Source organism: Sciurus carolinensis, chromosome 4, assembly GCF_902686445.1.
Source record: "Sciurus carolinensis chromosome 4, mSciCar1.2, whole genome shotgun sequence".
Taxonomy (NCBI): Eukaryota; Metazoa; Chordata; class Mammalia; order Rodentia; family Sciuridae; genus Sciurus; species Sciurus carolinensis.
Window position 1 is genome coordinate 176,825,546 of NC_062216.1, and position 20,969 is coordinate 176,846,514.

Genomic DNA, 20,969 nt, shown 5'->3' on the forward strand with positions numbered 1-20,969 from the left:
GGCGCGCCCCATTGGTCCAGCCGGCAAGGGCAGGCCTCGAGAGCGCTGTCCCGCCCCCTCCCGGGCCCCGGGAGCCGCCCCTGGGGCAGATGACGCGGACGGCAGCGCGGGTGGGTCAGTCGGCCCGGCCCAGGAGGCGGTGAACTAGTGGTTCCGAGCCGGCCAGCTTAAGGGCGGACCTCGTGGTCTGGACCCTCGCACGTGGGCAGAGGCCGGGTCCGCACCCGGGAGCTTCCAATCGAGAGGTCGGGGTGAGGTCCCCAGGCTCCGCGCTGTCAGGCGGAGGCGAACTGGAGGAGCCGGGGCCCTGCCTACCAGGACTCCCGAACTGGAGGTCGTCGGACCCGGCCAGGCTGAGCGGTGTGGGAAGGGCAGTGCGGCAGGTTCCGCTGTGAAGACGGATGTTCTGATTATGTGGGACAGCTGTCCGAGGACCGCACCCCCGGGGAGAGGGACTGGCCGGGCCGCCCCGCCGTGCCACAGGGTTTGACAAAGAGGACGCACGAGTCGCGGGCGGGACGCTCTGGGAGACGGACAGGGCCCTCGACGTGGGAGGCCGAGGGACAGGGCTAGACTTTTTTTGGATGAGTTGGCTGTTGCAGAACCTGATGGAGGAGCAAACTACTGGCAACCTGGTCTCCTCCACCTGCTGGAGCCAGCCCAGGAGGATGAATGAAACCGCACCCACCCGCTAGAGCTGAGGGAGTGGCTCCAGCGTCCCGCCCTGCCCCAGCCCTTCTCTGCTTCTGTCTCAGACGTGGTCAGAGAAAGCGTTTCTGCCTGAGCTGGTTTGAGCTGTTTCAATCACTTAAGGTCCTCTCCGCACCGTTGACTGTGTAGAGGAGCAGAGTCCCTGAGCAAGTCTGGCCCTTGAGCCCAGAGCTAGTTCTCCTGGAGACTGAAGCCCTGCTCCCCACTCCCCCAGTGCCGTTCCACTAGACCTAATGGACTTGGCCAAGGAACCCTCATCCCTAGTAAGAGTCCCTTGCATTCTCCCCTCCCTCTCCAAGTTTCCTGCCACTGGTCTAGCTTTCTCTTCCCAAGGGTCCTGGTCCCCAGAGCCTCCTTTCCTTCCAGCAGGTTCAGGCCTCCTCCAGAAAGTCACTCTCCTCAATCCATAGCCCCTTGGCTTCCTCCATCGGACCTTTTACTCCCAACCAGCATACCTTCCATGGCCTGTCATCTTGCCAACATCTGAAGCCCCTGCCTGTTTTCTCATCATCCCCATCTCACAAAATCCACCCTGTGCTGGCTGTGATAGTGCACACCTGTAATCCCAGGACTCAGGAGGCTGAGACAGGAGGATCGGAAGTTCAAGACCAGCTTCAGCAACTTAGTGAGACCCTGTCTCAAAATAAAAAAATGAAAAGTGTTGGGAGATGTAGTTTAGTGGTAAAGTTTTCCTGGGTTAAATCCCTAGGACACCCCCCCCCAAAAAAAAATGCACAGCCCTGATCATCTGTACACTCAAGGACTATACCCACTATCCAGGGCAGTGACCCACAGATGACACATGGCCCCTATGCACTGCCCAGCCTGCTGCTGTCTGGTCAGCACTCACTTCAGTCCTCTGATTCCACCTCCCTTGTCTCAGGGATGATCAGCTGCTCTTCCTTCCTAGAGAAAAAAGACCAACAGAGAGAAGGGTTCTGGACTCCATCCCTGAGCCCAAGCCCACTGGCTCCCACTCTCCACCCATAGTTACCAATGCCCCTCCTGTCCTGCCCACCTCCCATAGCTTATTTCCAGTGTCCCACCACACTCAGTCCCATCTTTCTGTGGAATCCTTGCTCTCAGGATCAAACTCCTCTCCCACCTTAAAACACCAAACAACCCCCGCCCCATGCAGCTGCACCTTTGTGCTCCTGAACAAACTTCTCAAGAGTGTCCCTAGTGTCACCATCACCACGCAGCCCTCCTAAGCTCAGACCTGACTTCCCTACTAAACTCTTACCTGCTTTTCATGGTCAGTAGTGCTGGAGTGGAAAGCCACTCACTCCCAGAAGTAGCTCCCCCAACTAACAGTAAATGAAAGAGACATTTGGGTCTCACCTTAAAGGGCAGAGTTGTATTTGGCAGGTACCATAAGATGTGCCAGCAGGGGCTACAGGACCAGCAAGCTGTGCCACAGGACCAGCGGGGGCCTCTAATCTAGTTGCAGGGAGAAGGGGGCATAATAAACAGCCAGGCTGAGCCTGAGGACCAGAGGTCACCCCTCCCACACCAAGGGCTTTCAGGGAGATAGGACCATGGGTTCAAGGAGGTAACAACCATTCTGTTTTCCCAGGGTCTGAAAGAAAGGACACGGATATTGCTTTTGGTCTAAGACTCTTGAGAGGCTTACTTCCACCTGTCCCAGAGTAAAACCCAACGAAGATGGGACTTAATTTTTTCTTTATTGGTGGGGACGAATAACATGATGGCATCAGTGTTTCAAAGGTGGTGCTGGCAGCATTGTGGAGACTGACGGTGGAGTTGGGGACTGGCGAGAAGAGGCAGAGCTGCAGACTTGGTTCTGCCTCAGTGTCCTCTGCTTGCCCTTCCTGCTGTCCTTTCAGTACAGGCATACAATTTCTGTTCTCAACCACCCAGCCTGCCTCTGTGTTCTCTCTGGACAGTGCTTACTATAGTTCCCAGGACCTTGCCACCTCTGAACCCCAAAACTGTGTTCCAGTCTGCCCTCTTTGCAGGCCCACAAGGTTGGAGACTGAGAGGAGAAACACCTCTGCTGGGTGGCCCACAGGCAGTTCAGCCTCTGCATATCCAAAGCATGATCCCTTCCCACTCTCCAGCAGCACCCTGCACCAGCAAACCAAAGGACCTCTTCATCCACTGCCAACCCTGCCTATTCTCCCTCTGACCTGTCCATTCTGTTGCCACAGCTTCCTCTCCTGCCAGCCTCCCAGCACGTATTTCTCAGGCCCATATTCACCTGCCTTTTGGCCACCACTCCACGTTTCTAACATAAATGAGACCACTCCCAACCCCAACTGGTTAAATGCACAGGCAAATATGGGCCAGAACTTGCTGTGCTCCCCAGGAGGTAAGCCCAGCTCTCCTGCGTCGCCTGCATTCAACACTCCTGGACTATTCATCCAGCAAATGTTTGTGGAGCACCCAGGGTGTGCTCAGCAGAAGGGGCTCAGTGGTCCACCAGGTTTTGGGTGAGCCAACAGAGTGTGTGAGAGAAGAGGTAGGATGAGGCAGAAGAGATGGAGATGCTTAGGCTGAGAAACACCCACGGGGGCATGAGTATGGTCTCCTGTCAGCCTGGCACAGTGGAGAACTCAAGGATCCACAGGGAACTGGAGCAGACCCCGTGGAGAACAACACACTTGGCACAAGTGAGTTTGAGATGGCAGGGTTCTTGCTCGTGGAAGCACTGGAAGTCACCTAATTTCACATTAATAAGGACTCAGTAAATCAGAGAATTCCTACATGTTGGAGTAGAACCAACCGTAGGAAAAAATGGGGGTCTCTGCATTTACATGTCTCACATCATATTGGATGTGTACACAACAGTGTACACAGGGCCAGGAATGGGGTACTGCCTGGAGCTGGGGGAGGGACCCTGGGTAGGTGGGTGGATGGTGTCTCCCTCTTAATTTAAATTTCTTACAAAAACCATTCAATACTTTGGTGAAGAGGGCTGTAGGAATAGGCTTCACGGGGGTCTCCAAGAGGGTAGGAATGGCCTCCCCTGTAGACCCTGGACTGCCCGGCAATCCTTTTATCACACGTAGAGAGGGAGGTGACTGGCGGGTGAATGCCCTTGCAGGCTGACTGTACGCCCCACCTGAGCACCCACCCTACAGCCTGGGAGGTCTGGCCCCACCATGCTCTGGGGCTGCACTCCACACTAGAAGGTGCCAGGAGTGAGTTCGGTAGCCTCAGAGTTCCTGGCCACTTTCCCAGCAGGGACGGGCCCATGAGTGACCCTTGTCACGCGGCCACTTCCTGCGCCCATTCACTGCTCACCCGGCCGGCAGGCAAAGGGAGCAGGTGGGCTCCATTAGGTAGTACACCCTGCCCAGGAAGAGGTCTGGGAGGGAGCAAGTGAGGGCGCCCCGCCCCATCGGCGCGTCGGGTTCCGCCTCCTGCTGGAAAGCCTATTTAACGCCAGGGGTGCAGCGGATCCCCGAGGCTCTGTTCCAGGCAGTACTTTGGACGGGAACTGACCGAGGAGACCCCGGTGCAGCCCAGCCCAGTTCGCTCCACGCTCCGGGATCCGCCAACAAACCCCAGATCCGTCTGCCCGCTGGACACCCGGACGGACGCAGGTACCCAACTGGCGCACGTCAGGTGCCCCGGGCTTTCGAGGGATCCCAGTGTGCGCTGACGCGGGTGTCTGGAGGCCTAGCCTGCCCCCAGCTGTCGGGCTCACCATCCCTCCCTCCGCAGCCCGCCCGCCATGGCCCGGCTCCTGACGGTCACGGTCGCCCTCGGTTGCATCAGCCTCCTCTACCTGCAGCTCCCGGGAGCGCAGTCTGGCGGCCTGGGCGGGGGATCGCGGCCCTCCACACCCAGGTGAGTGCTCCAGCCCCTACGCGAGGCCCTGAAAACATATGTGCCCCCACATCTTCCGGTGGGGACCCCCTCACCAGGCTTACCTCCCAAATCAGGGCCCACCGCCCGACACCTTCAGCGTTTCCTGAGCAGGGCAAGAGGCCTCGCTTCCTTTGCCTATCCCCTCCTGGGGCAGTTGCCCCATCCCCACCCCCACACTGGCAGAGCAGCCCCTCAACCAGAGGGGTCTGCTGGGGGAAGCGAGGCTGGAGGCATCCCCAGGCCTGCTGGCCCCTGACCACCCTAAAAGGAAGGCTAAGAGGGGGTCAACAGGGTGCCTGGGTGCCCTTTGCCCAGGGAGGTGCTGTTAGTGGGACATGTGACCTGGGCTCCTGAGATGGTCAGCCTACCAGGGCTGAGCTCCAAGGGATGGTGGGCTTCCCCTGGCTGTGCCCCAGGCAGTGTTGGCAGGGGAGGGGACAGGGGCCTTGGGCTTTCCCTGGTCCTATGCCAGGCTGTTGGGGAAGCTGCAGGCTTCCCCTGCCAGTGGCTCTAAGCCTGCATTGAGAGGAAAGAAGCTGGGTTTGGGGGTCTCGGAAAGGCTGAGCCATTGGGTCTACGTGCTTCCTTCCCCTCTGCAGGGAGCCCTCAGCTCGGACTCGTTCCAGCAACCAGCAGCCCCAGCACCCTGCACCCCTGCCCATGGTCTGGAAGCCTCAGCAGGCCTCTCAGCCACAAGGGAGGGCCAGCCTGGCTCCCACTATGGGTCGGCTTCTCCAGGATGGTGGCCGACGACACGCAGGCCCCCGGCGACACTTGGGCCCCCGAAGGTCCCAAGCCCAGCTCCTGCGGGTCGGCTGTCTGCTGGGCACCTGCCAGGTGCAGAACCTCAGCCACCGCCTGTGGCAGCTTGTAGGGCCAGCTGGCCGGAGAGACTTAGTACCTGTGGACCCCAGCAGCCCCCACAGCTATGGTTGAAGTGAATCCTGGTCACACCCCTGCCCATCCCTCCCAGCTGGAATGCCATACTGACCCCAGAGCTGCAACTGAGCCCCTGCCCTGGTCCAGCCCCTTGGAGCCCTTTCAGTAGCTGGTCCTGCGGCAACTGCACCTGCAGGCTTTGGACACGGAAACCCACGTGGATGTGTCGTCGTCTGCATGCAGCATCTCTGTGCCCCAGGCTGTGCACCTCTGAACTGTGCCACTCAGGGGACCAGTTCTAGGCAGTGGTGGCTGACAGCATCAGTTGCCAAACGGGGCTTCAGAGAGAAGGGGTCTGCTCGTGGACCTGGAGCCTCTGCCCTGACCTGATGCACAGGGCCAGCCAGCTCTGAGGAAATGGAAGAGAGGGGCTGGCATGGTGTCCTAGCTCCTTCCCTACAGCCCCACTGGTGCCTGGGCTCTTGCTGCTCTGTGTCTCCCTGAAGGAGGTCCTCACCTTCCCAGCTGCTCCCTGAGGCAGGAGGGCAGCAGGGCAGGCTGTGACATCCTGGTCCCCAAAGTTGAGATGAGGGAAGAGGTCACAAAGGGACCTCCAGGGCTCCAGTTACCAGCTGTGGAGCCAGAGCTGAGGTGGTGATGGAGGCCCCACCTGGAACCCCTGTGGGCAGCTGGGGGAAAGGGGCCCAGGGGCTCAGGGACACTCCTGGATTATTCTGGAGAGGAGCAGAGATACCCTTTCCCACTCCCCAGGGCAATGTCCCCATCCCAATTAAGTCAACTAAGACCCACCCCAGGGGCTGGGGCTGTTGCTCAGTGGTGGAGCACTTGCCTCACACACAGGAGGCACTGGGTTCGATCCACGGCACCACACAATTATTAAAAAAAAATAGTAATTTTTTTTTTAAATCCACCCCAGCCCAGTAGGGGGGTGCTCACTTATAATCCCAGGGACTCTGGAGTCTGAGCAGAAGGATCACAAATTCAAGTCCAGACTGCCTAGCTTAGGGAGACCCTGTCTAAAAACAAAAATTAAAAAGGTTGGAGATGTAGCCCAGTGGTATAGTGCCCCTGGGTTCCATCCCTGGTACCAACCCCCCCCCCCCAATAAAATCAACCCTAAAGTTTATAAAAAGAAAGAGAAAGATCCAACCCTGGTTCAGGGAGGATGGGGCGGCCAAACCAGGCTGAATCTTGACAGGCAATTCTGGCTCCCCTCACAGCCCACCCCACGGAGTCACATCCAGGGCAGGAGCAGGACAGTGGAGACTGGACAGGCCAAGTACTCCTCCACACCCAGCCTGAGCCTGGGGAGGGAGAAGCAGCCTCAGTGACAAGAGGAGAACCACAGCCAAGGAGCAGAGCTCCTCATGCGTGTCCGCCCCACACAGGACCTTTGCAGGTGTCAACCAAGCCCCACAGTCGTCCTGCAGGTAGCCTGCAGAACCAGGTTTATCACTTAGCAAGCACTCACACAGCACTCAATGTGCAAATGCTGGCCCACATGGCCCTCAGCTCACAGCCACATGGTAGGGGCACTTCCTTACCCTAACTCTAGAGGTAGCCACACCAAGGTCAGGCATGTGCCTCTGGGCACTGCAGTGTCCACCACAGAGCCGGCTCTCAGGGTCGCTGACAGACCTATCCCTTGGGCTCTCTGTACCCCCAAGGTAGGTGGTCTTCCAGCTCAAGGGTCACTTAGAGCATGTAACTCACTGGGCTGCATGGGAACAGTTATAGCTGGTCCCTGCCCTGACAGCAGAGGCCAGACTAGAGAACTGTAGTAGGTGGCTAGTACACAGGGGTCACCAAAGTCAGATGGGCAGGCTGCCTGGAGGAAGCATGGTCTCAGCTTCCTCCGAGGCTCCCCAGAGAAAGGAGCAGAGGGTGTAAAGCCCCAGACCCATAGAAGGTGTGGGTGCAGTAGTCACCCCACACGAGGCCAGCAGCCTGGGCCCTGGGGTCATGTGCCCTGTGACCACAGAATGGTGTCAACAGAGGCAGATGGACAGTGAGGACACGGTGTGGAGTCCTGGCGTGAAGGCAAGTGTCCAGGGCAAGCTGGGAAGAGCGAGGCACTCTCTCCACCAAGGCCTTCCTCCCAGGCTCCCTGGGCACTGCCAGAGTCCAGCTCCACATCTTCCTGGGCCTGTGTGAGGGCTGTTCTTCAGTACAAGATGTTCCCTCTTCATGGACCCTTCCACCTCTTCCAGACCCTCTTCTGGTGGCATCTTGCATCCTCCAGGCCTGGACTTCTGCGTGGGCTGCGGGTCCCCAGGGTTTTCCCCGGAAGCGGGATGACTTGCCCTCCTGGCCTGCCATGCGGTGTCAGAAGGTAGCCCGTCGTGACCCACAGCCTGGCATCTGGTGAGACACTCAGCAACCCTGTCCTGACGCCTCCATGGAATTTCAGCAGCAGTGCTGCTTGCCCCACCTCCCACCCAGGGGCTTTCCCAGCTCCCTTCTAGCTGCTGGAAAAGTCCTAACCTTGTAGGCCCCTCTTCCTCAGAATCCTACCCAGATGCTGCTCCTCCCCACTCTGAGGCACCACCTGCTTTGGTGGAAATGACCCCAGCCTCCTGGAGGCGGTCACCCCATCCTGGCCAGTGTGAGCTGAGCTTGTAGAATGTCAGAGGGTCCAGGCAACCCTTCTGGGTGGGCGTTCCAGTGGGAGGAGACAGAGGGAACACATACCAAAGGCAAATCCTTGAAGAATGAACTGAGAGTTTGCCACGTTAAGTGGTGAGGGTGTTACTGGGGTCTCTCCAACCACGTCTTAGCGTAGCTGCAGAGGAGCTGATAGAATGGGTGACAACTCTACAGGCTTCTTGCCTAGACCTCTGACCTTTGAGGTCCCCACCCTTCAGTGTCTCCATTCTGTGCCCTTCCCTCTCTGATGGCTCCAAGAACATTGCTTCCCAGGCTGGCATTTTTGTCTGCTTGGTCCCTGCTGTGTCCTCAAAGCCAGTGGACTGTGAATTGTGTTGGAGCCCTGGTCAGTGCTGTGGGCTTATGGAACCATTTCCCCAGGAGCAGGACACTCCTTGACCAAACTTCAGAAGGTTACCCTAAGGCCTCTTCAGGACTAGGCCTAACCTTGGCCCTGTCCTTGCTGGGCCTGTCTAGCCAAGGGTTAGCAAGAATCCTAAATCAGTTTATGGAGAATCCTGCATCCTCAAAGCTGATCGCCTGCCTGCCTCCAGCAAGAATCCAGTTAGGCCTCAGCAAGACCTCCTACCCTTGGTATCTCAGGAGTCCCCACTCAGTGATTCCTCAGTGTTCACTGACTGTACGTCCCAGAGGTCTTGGTTGTAGTCTGTCTCACTACCCTGTTGCAACTGTCAATAAAGTTTCCCTTACCATAATAACAAGTGTCAGAATAATCCTTGCTTCCATCCTTCCTTTTCGTTCTTTCTTCCCTTTGCAGTGCTGGGGATGAACTCAGGGCTTTGTGCACACTGGGTAAGCGCTCTGCCACCGAGCTGCACCACTAGCCATAGAATCATTTTTTCTTTAATAAAACCCATAATCCATAGTTGTCCTGAGGAAAAGTTTTTGCTTCCGGAGATAAGGTGTGGGAGAGTGTGCACCTAGGGTGTGGCCTAGGGTCTGCACCTTGTGTTGGGAGGGGCGCACTGCAGGCATGGAGGTGTTGGGAGCAGTGCCCGGATGTCCAGGCAAGTCAGTTACTGAGAACAGGGGAGGGTGAGGTCAGGGCAAGGGGCCAGGCCCCTGGGGGTCTGCTCCCTTGCTGACACACTACTTTGCTGAGGCCAATGGGAAGGCAATGGTCACTCATTACCAAGGGCCAAGGCCAAGGGTCAGGTAGTATCCGGTCACTTATGTAACCTATGGTCATATATAGAGGCACCCGGTGGATCTCTTGTCCACCTGCACGGCTGCCACCACCCCTCTCAGGATGAAGGTGGTCATGGTGAGTACCCTACACCAGTGCAGTGGCTCTACCCTTCCAGCTGGCTCCTACTAGCCCTGTGCATTCAGGTTCAGCTGCAGCAGGGTTCAGCAGCCCCTGAACCCCAGGCTCCCCAAAGAACTCAGGCCTCCTAAAATCAGCTTCCATCCTGCAAGGATGTCAAGCAGAGCTAGTCCTCACCCAGCTTTTCCTGCAGCTGGAAGCAGACATCAGCTGACTCTGCTCAGCAGATGGGACCCAGGGAGTAAGAACTCTGAGGCACCAAGGCTAGCGCAGGGGCTGTGCCCTCAGCTCCACCACGCACCTCCGGCAGGTCCAAAGCTTAGTCTCAAGTCCTGTGGGGATGACTTGCCTCCTCATGGAGCTGGCATGACAAGAGAAATGGGTCAAATTCCCCATCCACCCAGGGACCGGATCCTTCCCTGGTCTACCGACCTGACATGGACACGGAGGCAGACAAAGACAAGAGCAGCTTCCGAAACTTCATCGTGAGGACTCCTCCCCGCCTGTCCCTTCTAGTCCAGCCCCTACGCCTGCCCCTTCCCACAGCCCCAGGGGTCTGGCTTGGGTAGCTCAAGCCTTCTGTGGGCTGGCCCTGGCAGGGAGGTTGCTCTGCCTGGTCTGACGGCTGGCCGGACACGCAGCCTCAGCTGACTGTCTGGCTTGCAGTCGGGCCCTCTTCTGGACCGTGTCTTTGCCACCTACAAGCTCATGCACACGCACCAGACAGTGGACTTCGTCAGGAACAAGGTGCTGGCACCCTGCTGCCTGCACAAGCCCCTCACCCTCAGCCTGGTGCCCAGAGTGGACAGAGAGGGCCTTGCAGATGGTCCTGTCCTGCATCCCCCTGGGCCTCTTCTGGTCCCTTGACTCTGTGAGGGACTGACTTCTCCCTTCCACCCAGCACACCCAGTTTGGGAGCTTCTCCTGCAAGAAAATGACTGTCATGGAGGCTGTGGACATGCTGGATAGCCTGGTGGATGAGTCAGACCCGGACGTGGACTTCCCCAACTCCTTCCACGCCTTCCAGACAGCAGAAGGCATTCGAAAGGCCCACCCAGACAAGGGTGCGCCCAGGGGGTATTGCCTCTATCCCAGAAAGCAAGGCAGGACACCCTGGAGGAGCAGGCCCTGGGCGCTGCACTCTCAGCCTGGAGCCTGCTCTTTCCACCGTGGCTCCGGCAGCCTCCTAGTTCACAATGCCTTCTCCCCCAGACTGGTTCCACCTTGTTGGGCTCCTGCATGACCTGGGAAAGGTCCTGGCTCTGTGGGGAGAGCCCCAGGTGAGAGCAGCCTCAGTTCTGGGGTCACTTGTGCGGAAGGCAGGCCAGTGTGCCCCCTGCCCACCACTGCCGTGCCTCCCCAGTGGGCAGTAGTTGGAGACACCTTCCCCGTCGGCTGCCGTCCCCAGGCCTCCGTGGTGTTCTGTGACTCTACCTTCCAGGAGAACCCCGACCTCCGGGACCCTCGATACAGGTGACCCTACCCCGGGACTGGTGCCCCCCCTTCCCAAGCCACCCTGCCCCTCTCTCTGCAGCTCAGAACTTGGCATGTACCAGCCCCATTGCGGGCTCGAGAACGTTCTCATGTCCTGGGGCCATGACGGTGAGTCGGGCTAAAGGCGGGCAGTGTGGGTGCGGCCAGGTGGCGAGGCTGTCCTGAGCTCCGTGCTCCGGCGACGCCCCCTCTCCTGCAGAGTACTTATACCAGATGATGCGGTTCAACAAGTGCTCCCTGCCGGCGGAGGTAGGTGGGGGCGGGACCGGCCGCGCCGCGCGCCGCCCGCTGCGGTCTGGGACCCAGCGCCCGCTTGCCCTCGGCAGGCCTTCTACGTGATCCGGTTCCACTCTTTCTACCCGTGGCACACGGGCGGCGACTACCGGCAGCTGTGCAGCCAGCGAGACCTGGACATGCTGCCCTGGGTGCAGGAGTTTAAGTACGGCCTTCCCTGTGGGAGGCGAAGGGGACTGGGGCCCGAGGGCTGCTGCAGGAGGCTCACTGTCCCTCTCCTGATGCAGCAAGTTTGACCTCTACACCAAGTGCCCAGACCTGCCGGAGGTGGGCAAGCTGCGGCCCTACTACCAGGGGCTCATCGACAAGTACTGCCCGGGTGTCCTGAGCTGGTGACTGACCTGCCAGTCCTGGCCCCTGCTGAACTGGCCCAGGGACGGGCCACTGTCAGGCACCATGAAGGCCCAATCCAGCCTCGCTGGAGCCCCCCAACACCCATCTACACTCACCACCCCTTCTGGCCCCCGGGCCTGGTCGCAATAAAGGTCTTGAAAAAACCCGCGAGTGTGACCTTTCACTGAGGTCTCGGCCTGTTTGGGCAGCTGGGATGGTCCCAGCAAAGGGAGCAGGCGCCTGAACACCCTGCTCATCCTCCTGGCTCCTGCGTCCAGCCCAGCCCCACATTCTAGAAATAGTCTCCACGTCCTCTGGGCGTGGCTCCTTTAATGAGAGAGGAAACCTGTTCGCTGAGGAAAAGCATGGGCAGTCAACAGCATGGGCAGTCAATAGCATGGGCAGTCCACAGCATGGGCAGTCAACAGCATGGGCAGTCAACAGCATGGGCAGCACAGCACAGGCAGACCGCTGTGAAGCCTCAGCTCCGTGGTCCCCAGCATCTCAGCGCAGTGCAGCCCCACCAGGCTTGTGTCCCCCTTGCCTCTCCACACGTGCAGCCCTCCCTGTGAGGCCTTAGCCCCGCCATCCTTTCTCTTGGTCCAACGACTTTGCCAGCATTTTCTGGAGGTCATCTTTGAAGACAAAGATCACTGGTCTGGGGACTTTGCCAATGGCATCCCATCAACATGACATTTTATCTATTCTTGCTGACTGGGGGGTGACTTTAGGGACTTAGCCAGATTCACGGAGGGCAAGAGGGCTGTCCGGTGGCAGCATTTCTTTCTCAGGAGGCACACAACATCGGTCTTGTGCTGGTGGGAAACTTCCTGGCTTATCCGTGGGAACACTTCAGCGGAGAAGCCTCCTCCCATGTGCCCAATGGTACTGTTTGCATAGGAGACAGGTAAATGCTTGGTCTTTCCCTTGATGCACCAGTGTGCAGAAGAGCTCTTTCCTCAGCGACTCTTGTGACATCCAGATGGCGTTTAAGGACCACCCAGACAATCCAGGACGCTCTCCTCGTCTTGAGATCCTTCACCTCTGCACAGATACTTTTTCCAGATAACACCACAACTCACAAATTACAGGGGCTTGATGTGGGTATCTGTAAAAAGTAGAAATTCTGGTGTTCCATTTCAGAATACAGTATTTAGCCTTAATTGGATCCCATTGTAGCCCTTCCCCTTTGCCCTCCCTAATTCTAAAATTAGCCAATCGCATAGATTGTAACCCTGAACTCCTCCAATCAGAGTGAACGGCAGCCCTGCAGTAGAAATGCCCCCCCCTTCCTTGCAGGCCAGGTTGGTACTGGCCCTTCTGCAGGCTCATTTGCCTTGCCCACCCACTTTTGAGTGTGTTTGAGTTCCTGCGGCACCTCCTTATTTCTAACACATCTCCAGGGCCTTTCTCAGCCTCCCCGGAGGGAGGCCACCACAGACCTGTTTGCTGCCAGCCTTGCTACCAGGGCCCCTGGCTGCTTTGCTTTCCTTCCCAGTGACAAACTTCATAGCTCAGCGTGGGAATTGCAGAATTCTAGGCTGGGACCACGAGGACCTCAGGGAGGCAGTGGTCCTTGCAACCTGGGGTGGTTGTGGTGCCGGTGCAGGAACAGTCCCCTGCCTCTGTATCTTGGCAAAGGAGCAAGTAGCTGCGTGGGGTGTGGAGCAGCTGCCTTCTGATAGGTGAGTGCACAGGAGGGAGGCTTAAATGAAACAATAGGTTCAGAGGGACCGGGCACCTAAAGCACCAGACCAGACTTCTCAGCCACCTAGGCTTGAGGGACACAGCCTGCACTTCCCTCTTGTCTCCTTCCTCCCTCTTGGAAGCCAAGAGAGGGACCAAGAAGCAGTTTGAAAGGGATGCTGGTACTCCAGCAGAGGGGCCCGGCTTCCAACCTGGCAGCCGGGCTCTGAGTGTGAAGCTGGTGGCAGCTGACTGTGTCCAAGGTTGCATGTCCTCGTTAGAGCATCTGGATGGGGTTCTGACTGGGTGGATGGGGTTGTGGTTCTCTCGCCTCAACCTTCCAAGTAGCTGGGTTTACAGGCATGACCATTGCACCTGGCAGTCAACTGATCTTCAACAAGGGTGACAGAACCATCGGATGGAGAAAGAACCATGTTTTCAATAAATGGGAAACCTGAATATTCATATGTGAAGAATGAGGCTGAGCCCTTACCTCACACCATACACAAAAACCAACTCAAAATGGATCAATGATCTGAACTTAAGAACTAAAATTCTTAGGAGAAATTTTAGGGGGAAAGTCCCATAACATTTGATTTGGCATTGACTTCTTGGATATGACACCAAAAGTGCAGGCAACACAGGAGAAAATAAGTTGGGTTTGATCAAAATTAAAAACCTTGGCAAGGGCTGGGGTTGTAACTCAGTGGTAGACTGCTTGCCTACCACGTGTGAGGCACTGGTTTTGATCCTCAGCACCATATAAAAATAAATAAAATAAAGGCATTGTGTCCATCTACAACTAAAAAAAGAAACAAAAAACAAAAAACAAAAAACCCACTTCTGCTTATGAAAAAGAAAGATAACCCATAAAACGGGAGAAAATATTTGCAAACTACGTCTGACAAAGGATTAATATCCAGAATATGTAAAGAATGCCTACCACTCAGCTACAGATGACGCCGTCCAGCGGAGTCAATTTGGCGGGGGACAAAAGAATAGCGAGGCTCTTGAATTCGGAACGGTTTATTGATGAATCAGGAAGCCCGGGAACTGGAACCTCTGGAACCCGGCGCTGGAGGAGAGCCGGCTTATATCCCCTCCAGGAGGTGAAGGGTAGGACTGACGCCAATGATGCAAAGATTAGGCGAGGAGCTAGCTGCCCAATCATGGTCAAGGTCAAAAAACGAGCAGGCACGATCAGGAGCACTCGGGACACTTGTGCACGTGTTGTGTGCATGGACTTAATTGGATACCGCCAATGACAAATCACCTGGGTGTGTTTATGTTAATCAACCTCCTCACCGCCCCTGTGATCAAAGCAACCTCTGGCTCAGGCGCCATCCCAGCGCAGTCCGCATGGCATAGCCCCCAACATACAGAAAAAGCAATGACCCAATTTAAAAACCCAACAAAGGGTTGGGTGTGGTGGTGCACATTTGTAATCCCAGCATTTTGGGAGGGCAAGGCAGGAGGATCAAAAGTTTGAGACCAGCCTCACAACTTAGTGAGACCCTGTCTCAAAATAAATAAAAAGGGCTAGGGATGTAGCTCAGTGGTAAAAAGTTCCTTTGGGTTCAATCCCCAGTACCAACGGAAAAAAGAAAAAAAGTTAAAAATTCTGTATTTTTACTACAAATACAAATTTAAAATAAATTGACAAAATTAAATTTTATAAAGCAGTTAATATAATTGTGGCATGAAACATCGATGAATGGAATAAAAGATATGTTGATTTCTTTGGAGATATCACATTTAAAACAGCATAGCAAAAGTAAAAACAGATATGCATCCAAAATTAGCGTACATGCAGGTTTACACCAACACTCTCCATGTCATCTAAGGTGGAAACAGCCTTGTGGCCACTGATGGGGGACTGGTCCATCCCGCAGTGCAGTCAGCCGTCCAAGAATGAAGTCCTGATACACGGCTCAGCCCGGCGGTGCAGCTCCACAGCACCACGCCAAGCAACAGCAGCTAGACACAAAGGGTCCATTGTGATCCGTTTGTCTCTGGGTGCGGGAGACTGAACCCAGGGACTGTTGCATGCTAGGCCAGCACTCTACCCCTGACTTACACCTCAAGCTGTACGTGGTTCCATTCTTAGGAAGTGTACACAGCTTAGAGTTTAGGAGGGGAGGGCTTGGAGGGTGACTGAAGAGGGATACAGGGTTTCTTCTTCAGGTGATAACAAGGTTCTGGATCGTGATGGATGAATACACCAAAAGCCACTGAACCATGCACTTTAAATGGGTGGACTGTACAGAGCAAGAGTGATCAAGAAAGCTATTACAGGGCTGGGGAGATAGCTCAGCTGATAGAGTGCTTGCCTGGCAAGCACAAGGCCCTGAGTTCGATCCCCAGTACCGCAAAAAAACTAAAAAAAAAAAAAAAAAAAAAAAAAGGAAAGCTGTTACAGAAAACTCAAGAGAGTTGTAAACTGAGCTTAAAAGTCTGAGAAAAGGACGGCTGGGGCTGTAGTTGGTGGTGGAGCTCTTGCCTGGCATGTGCAAGGTCCTCGGTTTGATCCCTACCACCATGAAAAATGAAACATCTTTGTGAGGGGTAAAGGAAAAAAAGCAGGCTTTAGAATTTTAAGTGACTGTTTTAAGTCAATCCTAGCTTTCATCTCGTCTACTCTGCATAAGAGCCCGCTTGAAGGCACTGGAGAGCTGGTGCAGCAGGCTCTACCAGAGCAGAGAGAGCTGCACGTCTGGGTTGGCAGTGGGGATCAGGGACATGGGAGCTGGCCAAGGCTGTGGGGAAGAGCACAAAGTGGGGTGTGGACAGAGGACCAAGTCAGGGGCAGGGGACACTGTGCTGCAAGTTCCCAGGGAGGTTCATGTCTTCCTGGCTGACCAGTGAGCCCCCCAACAGAAGCCAGGATAGTGCTGATTCCCACCTCCACTGGTGTCCTCCAGGAGAGGGGCCCAGATGCAGCTTCACTCCTCACCCCAGACCCAGGATCTGTGCCCACCTCACCACCTCCCTCTGCCCACTCTGACCCTTCTGTTCTTTCTCTAGACCAGGAAGCAGAGCAGGAGAAAGGAAGGCTCTGGGTTTTGGCTCCACAATCCAGCAACAGCCTCACAAGTCCAAGGCATGATGGCTGGGCCATGGCCCACAGGTCACAGAGGCTGAGACCCCTTTCAGCCAGTCCCTTGTGTCCATTTTATGAAGGAGAACACTAAGGAGGGCTGGGGAGAGTGTCCATTAAGCCAGGTTGGTGGTAGATGCTGGGGTCTTGCCCATTATCCACAGGGCTCCCCAGAAGGAAGGACGCTGGGCACACAGCAAGCATGAAGGACACCTTTATTGGTGGGAGCACTGAAGGACAGCAGCTGGTGTGGTGACATGGCAGACAGCCGCTCTCCCTGCTCTCCTCCTCTGAGTACCCCGTACCCCTCCACACCAGGACTGGGGCCTGGGGCTCGACTCAGACCCTCCAGCCCAGGGAAGGAGCAGGGCCTCCATGCCCTAACTTCAACGTCCCAGGAAGGATCCGGCACTGGACCTCTTGTCTACCTCCCGGGCCAATCACCGAGGCAGTAGGGTCGGGGTGACTGGGGAGGAAGGTGGTTGGCCCTGGGGGAGACCTGTGGGCCCTCAGTGGCAGCACCCCAGCCTGTGTCTGCCTGGCAGGAACAGCTAAGGCACGGTGGCTGGGCCGAGTCCTGCAGGTGCGAGCTCTGCAGGGCCCAGACCCTCTGAGGATGTGTAGATGAGAGAACATGAAGCTACTTTTTCTGCCGGTGAGGCCGGGAACTGCTGCTGCAGTTGTTGGTGGCTGGGCTGGCCTGTTCAGAGGCAGCTCCAGAGTTCTTCTTGAGGGCTGGCTTGGGCTTCTCCCCTCTGTCTGGTGGGGAGGACCTGAAGGACCAGGGGGCTAGCAAGGCCTGCATGACTCTGACAGCTCCCACGGCTGCCAGGAGCCCCCAGAGCAGGGTGGGAGGTTCCATGGGAGACAGCTGGGTCCGTACCCAGTGGAGGGCCTGGGCCAGGGCACTGCTGGGGTTGCGGGCCCGGGGTGGGCTCTTGTCCTGTGGGAAAAGGACTGAGGAAGACCTGGAGAATTGAGGTTACCTCTGCCACCTCCCTTAGCCTGGCAGACACCCTCCTACCTGAAGCCCAAACTGTCTGAGCAGCATCTCCAGCGTTGGGTCCCCCAGGGACACCGGTGGGAAGAACTCCTCCACCCACTGTCGGCGCCACCACCGGCTGCAACAGGGTGCATCTCAGCGCATGCTGCAGCCCAACCCCAGCACCCGCCTAGCACCAGCCTTACCTCTGCTCTCCAGGCTGTGAGAACCAGTACTTGTACCTCTGGGCTCGGACATAGGTGGGCGGCTGCTTATGAAAGGGGTACCTGGTGATATTGCTCTGGATCAGCTGGATCACTGTGTGGGGAGAGGGGGCTCAGCACAAGGGCCAACACCCCTCTCCAGCCTCTCCCCTGGCCTGTCCCCTCACCTGGCTCTTTGCCCTGCAGCAGGCGGAGAACCAGGCTGGTGAACCAGGGGCTGTGTGTGTGGGGGCCCAGGGCTGCGAACCACATCTGCCAATCCAGGCGCGGTTGGTGGGGTACCACCACAGGGGGCGGCCGGCTCACATTCCCAGGCTTGTACATGAACTCGATCTCCTGCCAGGTGAGCCCATGGTCAGCTGAGCCAGTGAGACTGGTCCCCTAAGTCCCCCAACCTGTGGGAGGCTCACCGTCCAGTGGTGTCCATCATAACTGCCCTCCAGCACCACCTCAGGGCGCCCACCCAGGCCAGTCATCCGTCGGAAGAGGCCGTAGGAGTTGGCGAGCTGCAGGTGTCCCACAGCACCAGAGAGGCGGTGAGCCCCAGTCCAGAGGCGCCCGTGGGTCTCAGGCTCCACGTAGGAGTACGGCACCTGTGGACAAGTGGCCAAAACGCTCAGGGCTGCCTCCAGACCCCTCCAACCCCACTCTCCCAAGATGCTACCCACCAGGCTGATCAAGAACAAGGCCACCGTGGCAGCACCCAAGATTGAAAGCTGGACAGCAGCACAGAGCTTCGGCAGCCACCCTCGCACCTGGGTCCACCTGGGGACAGGGAGACCAAGTGTAGTCAGGCCCATCCTGGAAGTTCCCTGACTTCCCTACTCGTAGGAACCTACCTCCAGAGGGCAGTCAGCAGCTCCCAGGCCAGGGAGGCCACCCCCAGCCACACAGTGGGCAGGGTGACTGTCTTCAGCCATTGGGAGAACTGGTGGAAGGTGAAGGCTGCCGAAGGAGGGGGTGTGAGGAGGGTAGGTCCAGGCCCTGCCCTGGCCCCCCATCAGCACTCACTGGTTTTGGAGTGAGGGGCGTGAGGAGGGTAGGTCTAGGCCCTGCCCCAGCCCCCCGTCAGCACTCACTGGTTTTGGAGTGTACGGTACGCTGCTGCCAGTCAACCTCCAGACCAAAGCAGTGCACGGTGCCGTAGGCTAGCAGCCCATAGATGGCCAGCTCCAGCAGCAAGGACAGTGTGGCCAGCAGGGCCTTGGGCCAGGCTGTGGGAAGGACAGTTACAGGTTGGCAGAGGGTCCACAGTCAGAGGATTAGGGTGGAGCTAGAGTAGGGATGCTGTAGGGGATGTGGGAGGGAAGGAAACAGCTGGGGAGGACAGTGGGGGTGAGGATGGTGGGCTCCTGGACAGGCTGACACTCACAGGTGGACGCCTTCTTGCGGCGGCCAAGGCCAGGCTCAGCAGCCAGGTGCTGGTCGTCTAGGAGGGCAGTGGTGAGCACCAGGGTCAGCAGGTTAAAGAAGTTATAGTTGCCAGTGATGATGATGAGAATTTGCAACAGCACCTGCAGAGGGTCTGCACTCAGAGTGGCAGCCCTGCCTGACCCCACCAGACCTGCTGCAAGGCTGCCTGTCTCCTAGCACTGTCCTGTCCCTAGAGGGACCCACTGGTCAGTGCTAAAGAAGGCCATGCTTTGTCTCCTACCCACCTGAGTGTAGAAGGCGGCCAAGCGCAGTCGGCGAATGGGAGCAAAAAACAGAGGGGGCACGGCGATCTCGATGAGGAAGGTGGCTACAACGCTGAGCTTGTGCAGCCACACAGGCAGGTGGTGGGCAAGCCAGGCCGCAGGCGTGGGCAGGCACTGGGTCTCGTAGTGGTAGGTGAGGGCTGCAGGGGATAGGCAGGTGGTCAGGACTGGGAAGAATCCCAGACCACCCCAGGTTCAGGCTGGGACCCTCACCAGTAAGTCCCCACCACGTGGGGCAGCGGCTGGTCAGCTTGACCACACCCGAAGCAAACATGAGGCGAAACAGCAGCCAGCGTACGAGCCAGAAGGGGAGTTCTTCGTGGGGCAAGGCCCCTGTCAGCCCACCCTGGTGGGCCTGCTTGCGGTTGGGGACCTGTCTCAGTGGAGCCACCAGCACAATCAGAAAGCCTGTTTCCAGTAGCAGGGAATCCCTATGGGGAGATGAAATGGCACTGAGGGTCCCTTCCCTCAAAGGTCCTGGGGAAAGGCAAACAGCTCCCACCCAGCCTCCAGCAGCCCTGCCCAGAAGTCACTCACCACTGGAAATAAAGGAACACCTGGCCCACCTGCAGGGAGAGGGCTGTCAGGGAGCAGATGTGTCTGTCCCCCGGTGAGGTAGAGGTGGGAGTGGGATGAGGACAAAGAGATAAGGGTCCCACTTGCCTGGCAGGCTGACAGGTAGGCAGCCCAGAGCAGCAGGTAGACGAGGGGGTGGCGCAGTGGACGCAGAAGCAGGGCACCCAGGGCCAGCACTGTGCCCAACAGGCTCAGCAATTCCAGGCCCTGGGCTGTATCCAGCCCCAGCCTTGGTGCCTCCCACAGCAGTGTCGGTGTCTCCCACAGCTGCTGCCAGTGTCCCTTGCCCTGTGGCCGCAGCATCCTTCGAGCAGGCAGAATGCCCTCAGGGCCATAGAGGCCTGTGGGAAGGCAGGTCAGGGCCAAGCCTGCGAGTGCCCTCCTACACTAAATTTACCTGAAAAAGGGCCTGCAGGTGTCCCCACCCCAGGTAGAGCCTGTAGATGCCCCCACCCCCAGCATAGGGCCTGCAGATGCCTCCCAACCCAGATAGGGTCTGCAGATGCCCCCCAGAGTCTACAGATTTTCCCCACTCCAGAAAGGGCCTACAGTCCCTCAAGACACTCCCCCCAGGACACAACCTGTGGGTACCCACCCTGGGTCCAGAAGGACTGCCCGACTCTCTGGGTCAGCATCTTCTGCCCAACAGCTCACGTTTCTCTACCTGCCCCACCAGGTCTGGGCGGACATCAGTTTCCCACCCTCCTTGGGGTTCTGCCCCCACCCCAGGTGAGAACTCGAACCCTGAGGGAAACGGACCATCGCACATCTTCCTACCGCCACGTCCCCGCGGCCCGCAGGACACGAACCGCGGTCACACACCACGACATCAAGGCCTAGACTCACTCTCGCCCCAGACCGCGGGGTGGGGGTTATGAGACCACACAGGGCCCCGCGCACGGGTTGTGGGGTGGTGTCCTATCCGCGGCGCCCTCACCCGGGATCTGCGTGTAGAGGGAAGCGAAGGCGAACATGAAGACACCGGCCACGCCCTGGAGGAAGAGCTGCCGCGGGAGCCGCGAGCCCGCCATGTCCGCTACGCGGCCGGCTGGAGAGGAGCCCGCGGTTCCTGAGGCACCGCCCCGCCCTCCTAGTGGTCCCGCCCCAGGCCCCGCCCCCAGGCCACGCCCCATCCCTAGGTCCAGCCCCACCTCGTGGTCCCGCCTTGGGCCCCGCCCCCTAGGTCTGCCCCCCCCCGTGGTCC

At 57.7% G+C, this 20,969-nt stretch overlaps 3 protein-coding genes and 1 long non-coding RNA gene across 8 annotated transcripts; 2 read left to right on the forward strand and 2 right to left on the reverse strand.

Moving 5' to 3' along the window:
- Positions 1–1,370: 1,370 nt before the first annotated feature.
- Positions 1,371–4,795, reverse strand: LOC124983105 (uncharacterized). Its single transcript, XR_007108349.1, has 3 exons — positions 4,611–4,795; positions 2,053–2,151; positions 1,371–1,617 (listed from the first exon to the last, which is right to left on the reverse strand). It is a non-coding gene; the product is annotated as an uncharacterized LOC124983105 (long non-coding RNA).
- On the forward strand, positions 4,064–8,807 carry Adm2 (adrenomedullin 2). Its single transcript, XM_047550025.1, has 3 exons — positions 4,064–4,280; positions 4,402–4,527; positions 5,148–8,807. The coding sequence occupies exons 2-3, from the start codon at positions 4,412–4,414 to the stop codon at positions 5,482–5,484; spliced, it is 453 nt and encodes a 150-aa protein (XP_047405981.1). The 5' UTR covers positions 4,064–4,280; positions 4,402–4,411; the 3' UTR covers positions 5,485–8,807.
- Positions 8,808–9,364: 557 nt separating this feature from the next.
- Positions 9,365–11,603, forward strand: Miox (myo-inositol oxygenase). Its single transcript, XM_047549832.1, has 10 exons — positions 9,365–9,379; positions 9,757–9,867; positions 10,049–10,129; positions 10,284–10,446; positions 10,595–10,662; positions 10,746–10,855; positions 10,917–10,984; positions 11,076–11,125; positions 11,203–11,315; positions 11,398–11,603. The coding sequence occupies exons 1-10, from the start codon at positions 9,365–9,367 to the stop codon at positions 11,504–11,506; spliced, it is 888 nt and encodes a 295-aa protein (XP_047405788.1). The 3' UTR covers positions 11,507–11,603.
- A 4,879-nt stretch (positions 11,604–16,482) lies between these two features.
- Positions 16,483–20,823, reverse strand: Lmf2 (lipase maturation factor 2). Of its 5 annotated transcripts, none has more exons than XM_047549889.1 (14): positions 20,703–20,823; positions 19,853–20,106; positions 19,727–19,755; positions 19,403–19,620; positions 19,151–19,329; positions 18,865–19,006; positions 18,572–18,706; positions 18,332–18,437; positions 18,161–18,257; positions 17,903–18,085; positions 17,660–17,828; positions 17,475–17,586; positions 17,311–17,407; positions 16,483–17,229 (listed from the first exon to the last, which is right to left on the reverse strand). In XM_047549889.1, the coding sequence occupies exons 1-14, from the start codon at positions 20,794–20,796 to the stop codon at positions 16,927–16,929; spliced, it is 2,118 nt and encodes a 705-aa protein (XP_047405845.1). In that variant the 5' UTR covers positions 20,797–20,823; the 3' UTR covers positions 16,483–16,926. The 5 variants fall into 5 exon arrangements, with proteins under 5 accessions (XP_047405845.1, XP_047405848.1, XP_047405846.1 ...); XM_047549892.1 differs by having other exon boundaries at positions 20,612–20,812; XM_047549890.1 differs by lacking the exon at positions 20,703–20,823 and adding an exon at positions 20,525–20,658.
- Positions 20,824–20,969: the final 146 nt, after the last annotated feature.

Bases quoted from the DNA above. Each gene is read 5' to 3' on its own strand.
- Miox (XM_047549832.1), top strand. The intron at 10,985-11,075 runs GTGAGTCGGGCT...CCTCTCCTGCAG, and splicing joins CATGTCCTGGGGCCATGACG to AGTACTTATACCAGATGATG. The intron at 11,316-11,397 runs GTACGGCCTTCC...CTCCTGATGCAG, and splicing joins CCCTGGGTGCAGGAGTTTAA to CAAGTTTGACCTCTACACCA.
- Adm2 (XM_047550025.1), top strand. From the start codon at position 4,412: ATGGCCCGGCTCCTGACGGTCACGGTCGCCCTCGGTTGCATCAGCCTC. The intron at 4,528-5,147 runs GTGAGTGCTCCA...TCCCCTCTGCAG, and splicing joins TCGCGGCCCTCCACACCCAG to GGAGCCCTCAGCTCGGACTC.
- Lmf2 (XM_047549889.1), bottom strand. From the start codon at position 20,796: ATGGCGGGCTCGCGGCTCCCGCGGCAGCTCTTCCTCCAGGGCGTGGCC. The intron at 18,438-18,571 runs GTGAGTGCTGAC...CTCCTTCGGCAG, and splicing joins TACCGTACACTCCAAAACCA to CCTTCACCTTCCACCAGTTC. The intron at 18,086-18,160 runs GTGGGTAGCATC...ACTTGTCCACAG, and splicing joins CCTTGTTCTTGATCAGCCTG to GTGCCGTACTCCTACGTGGA.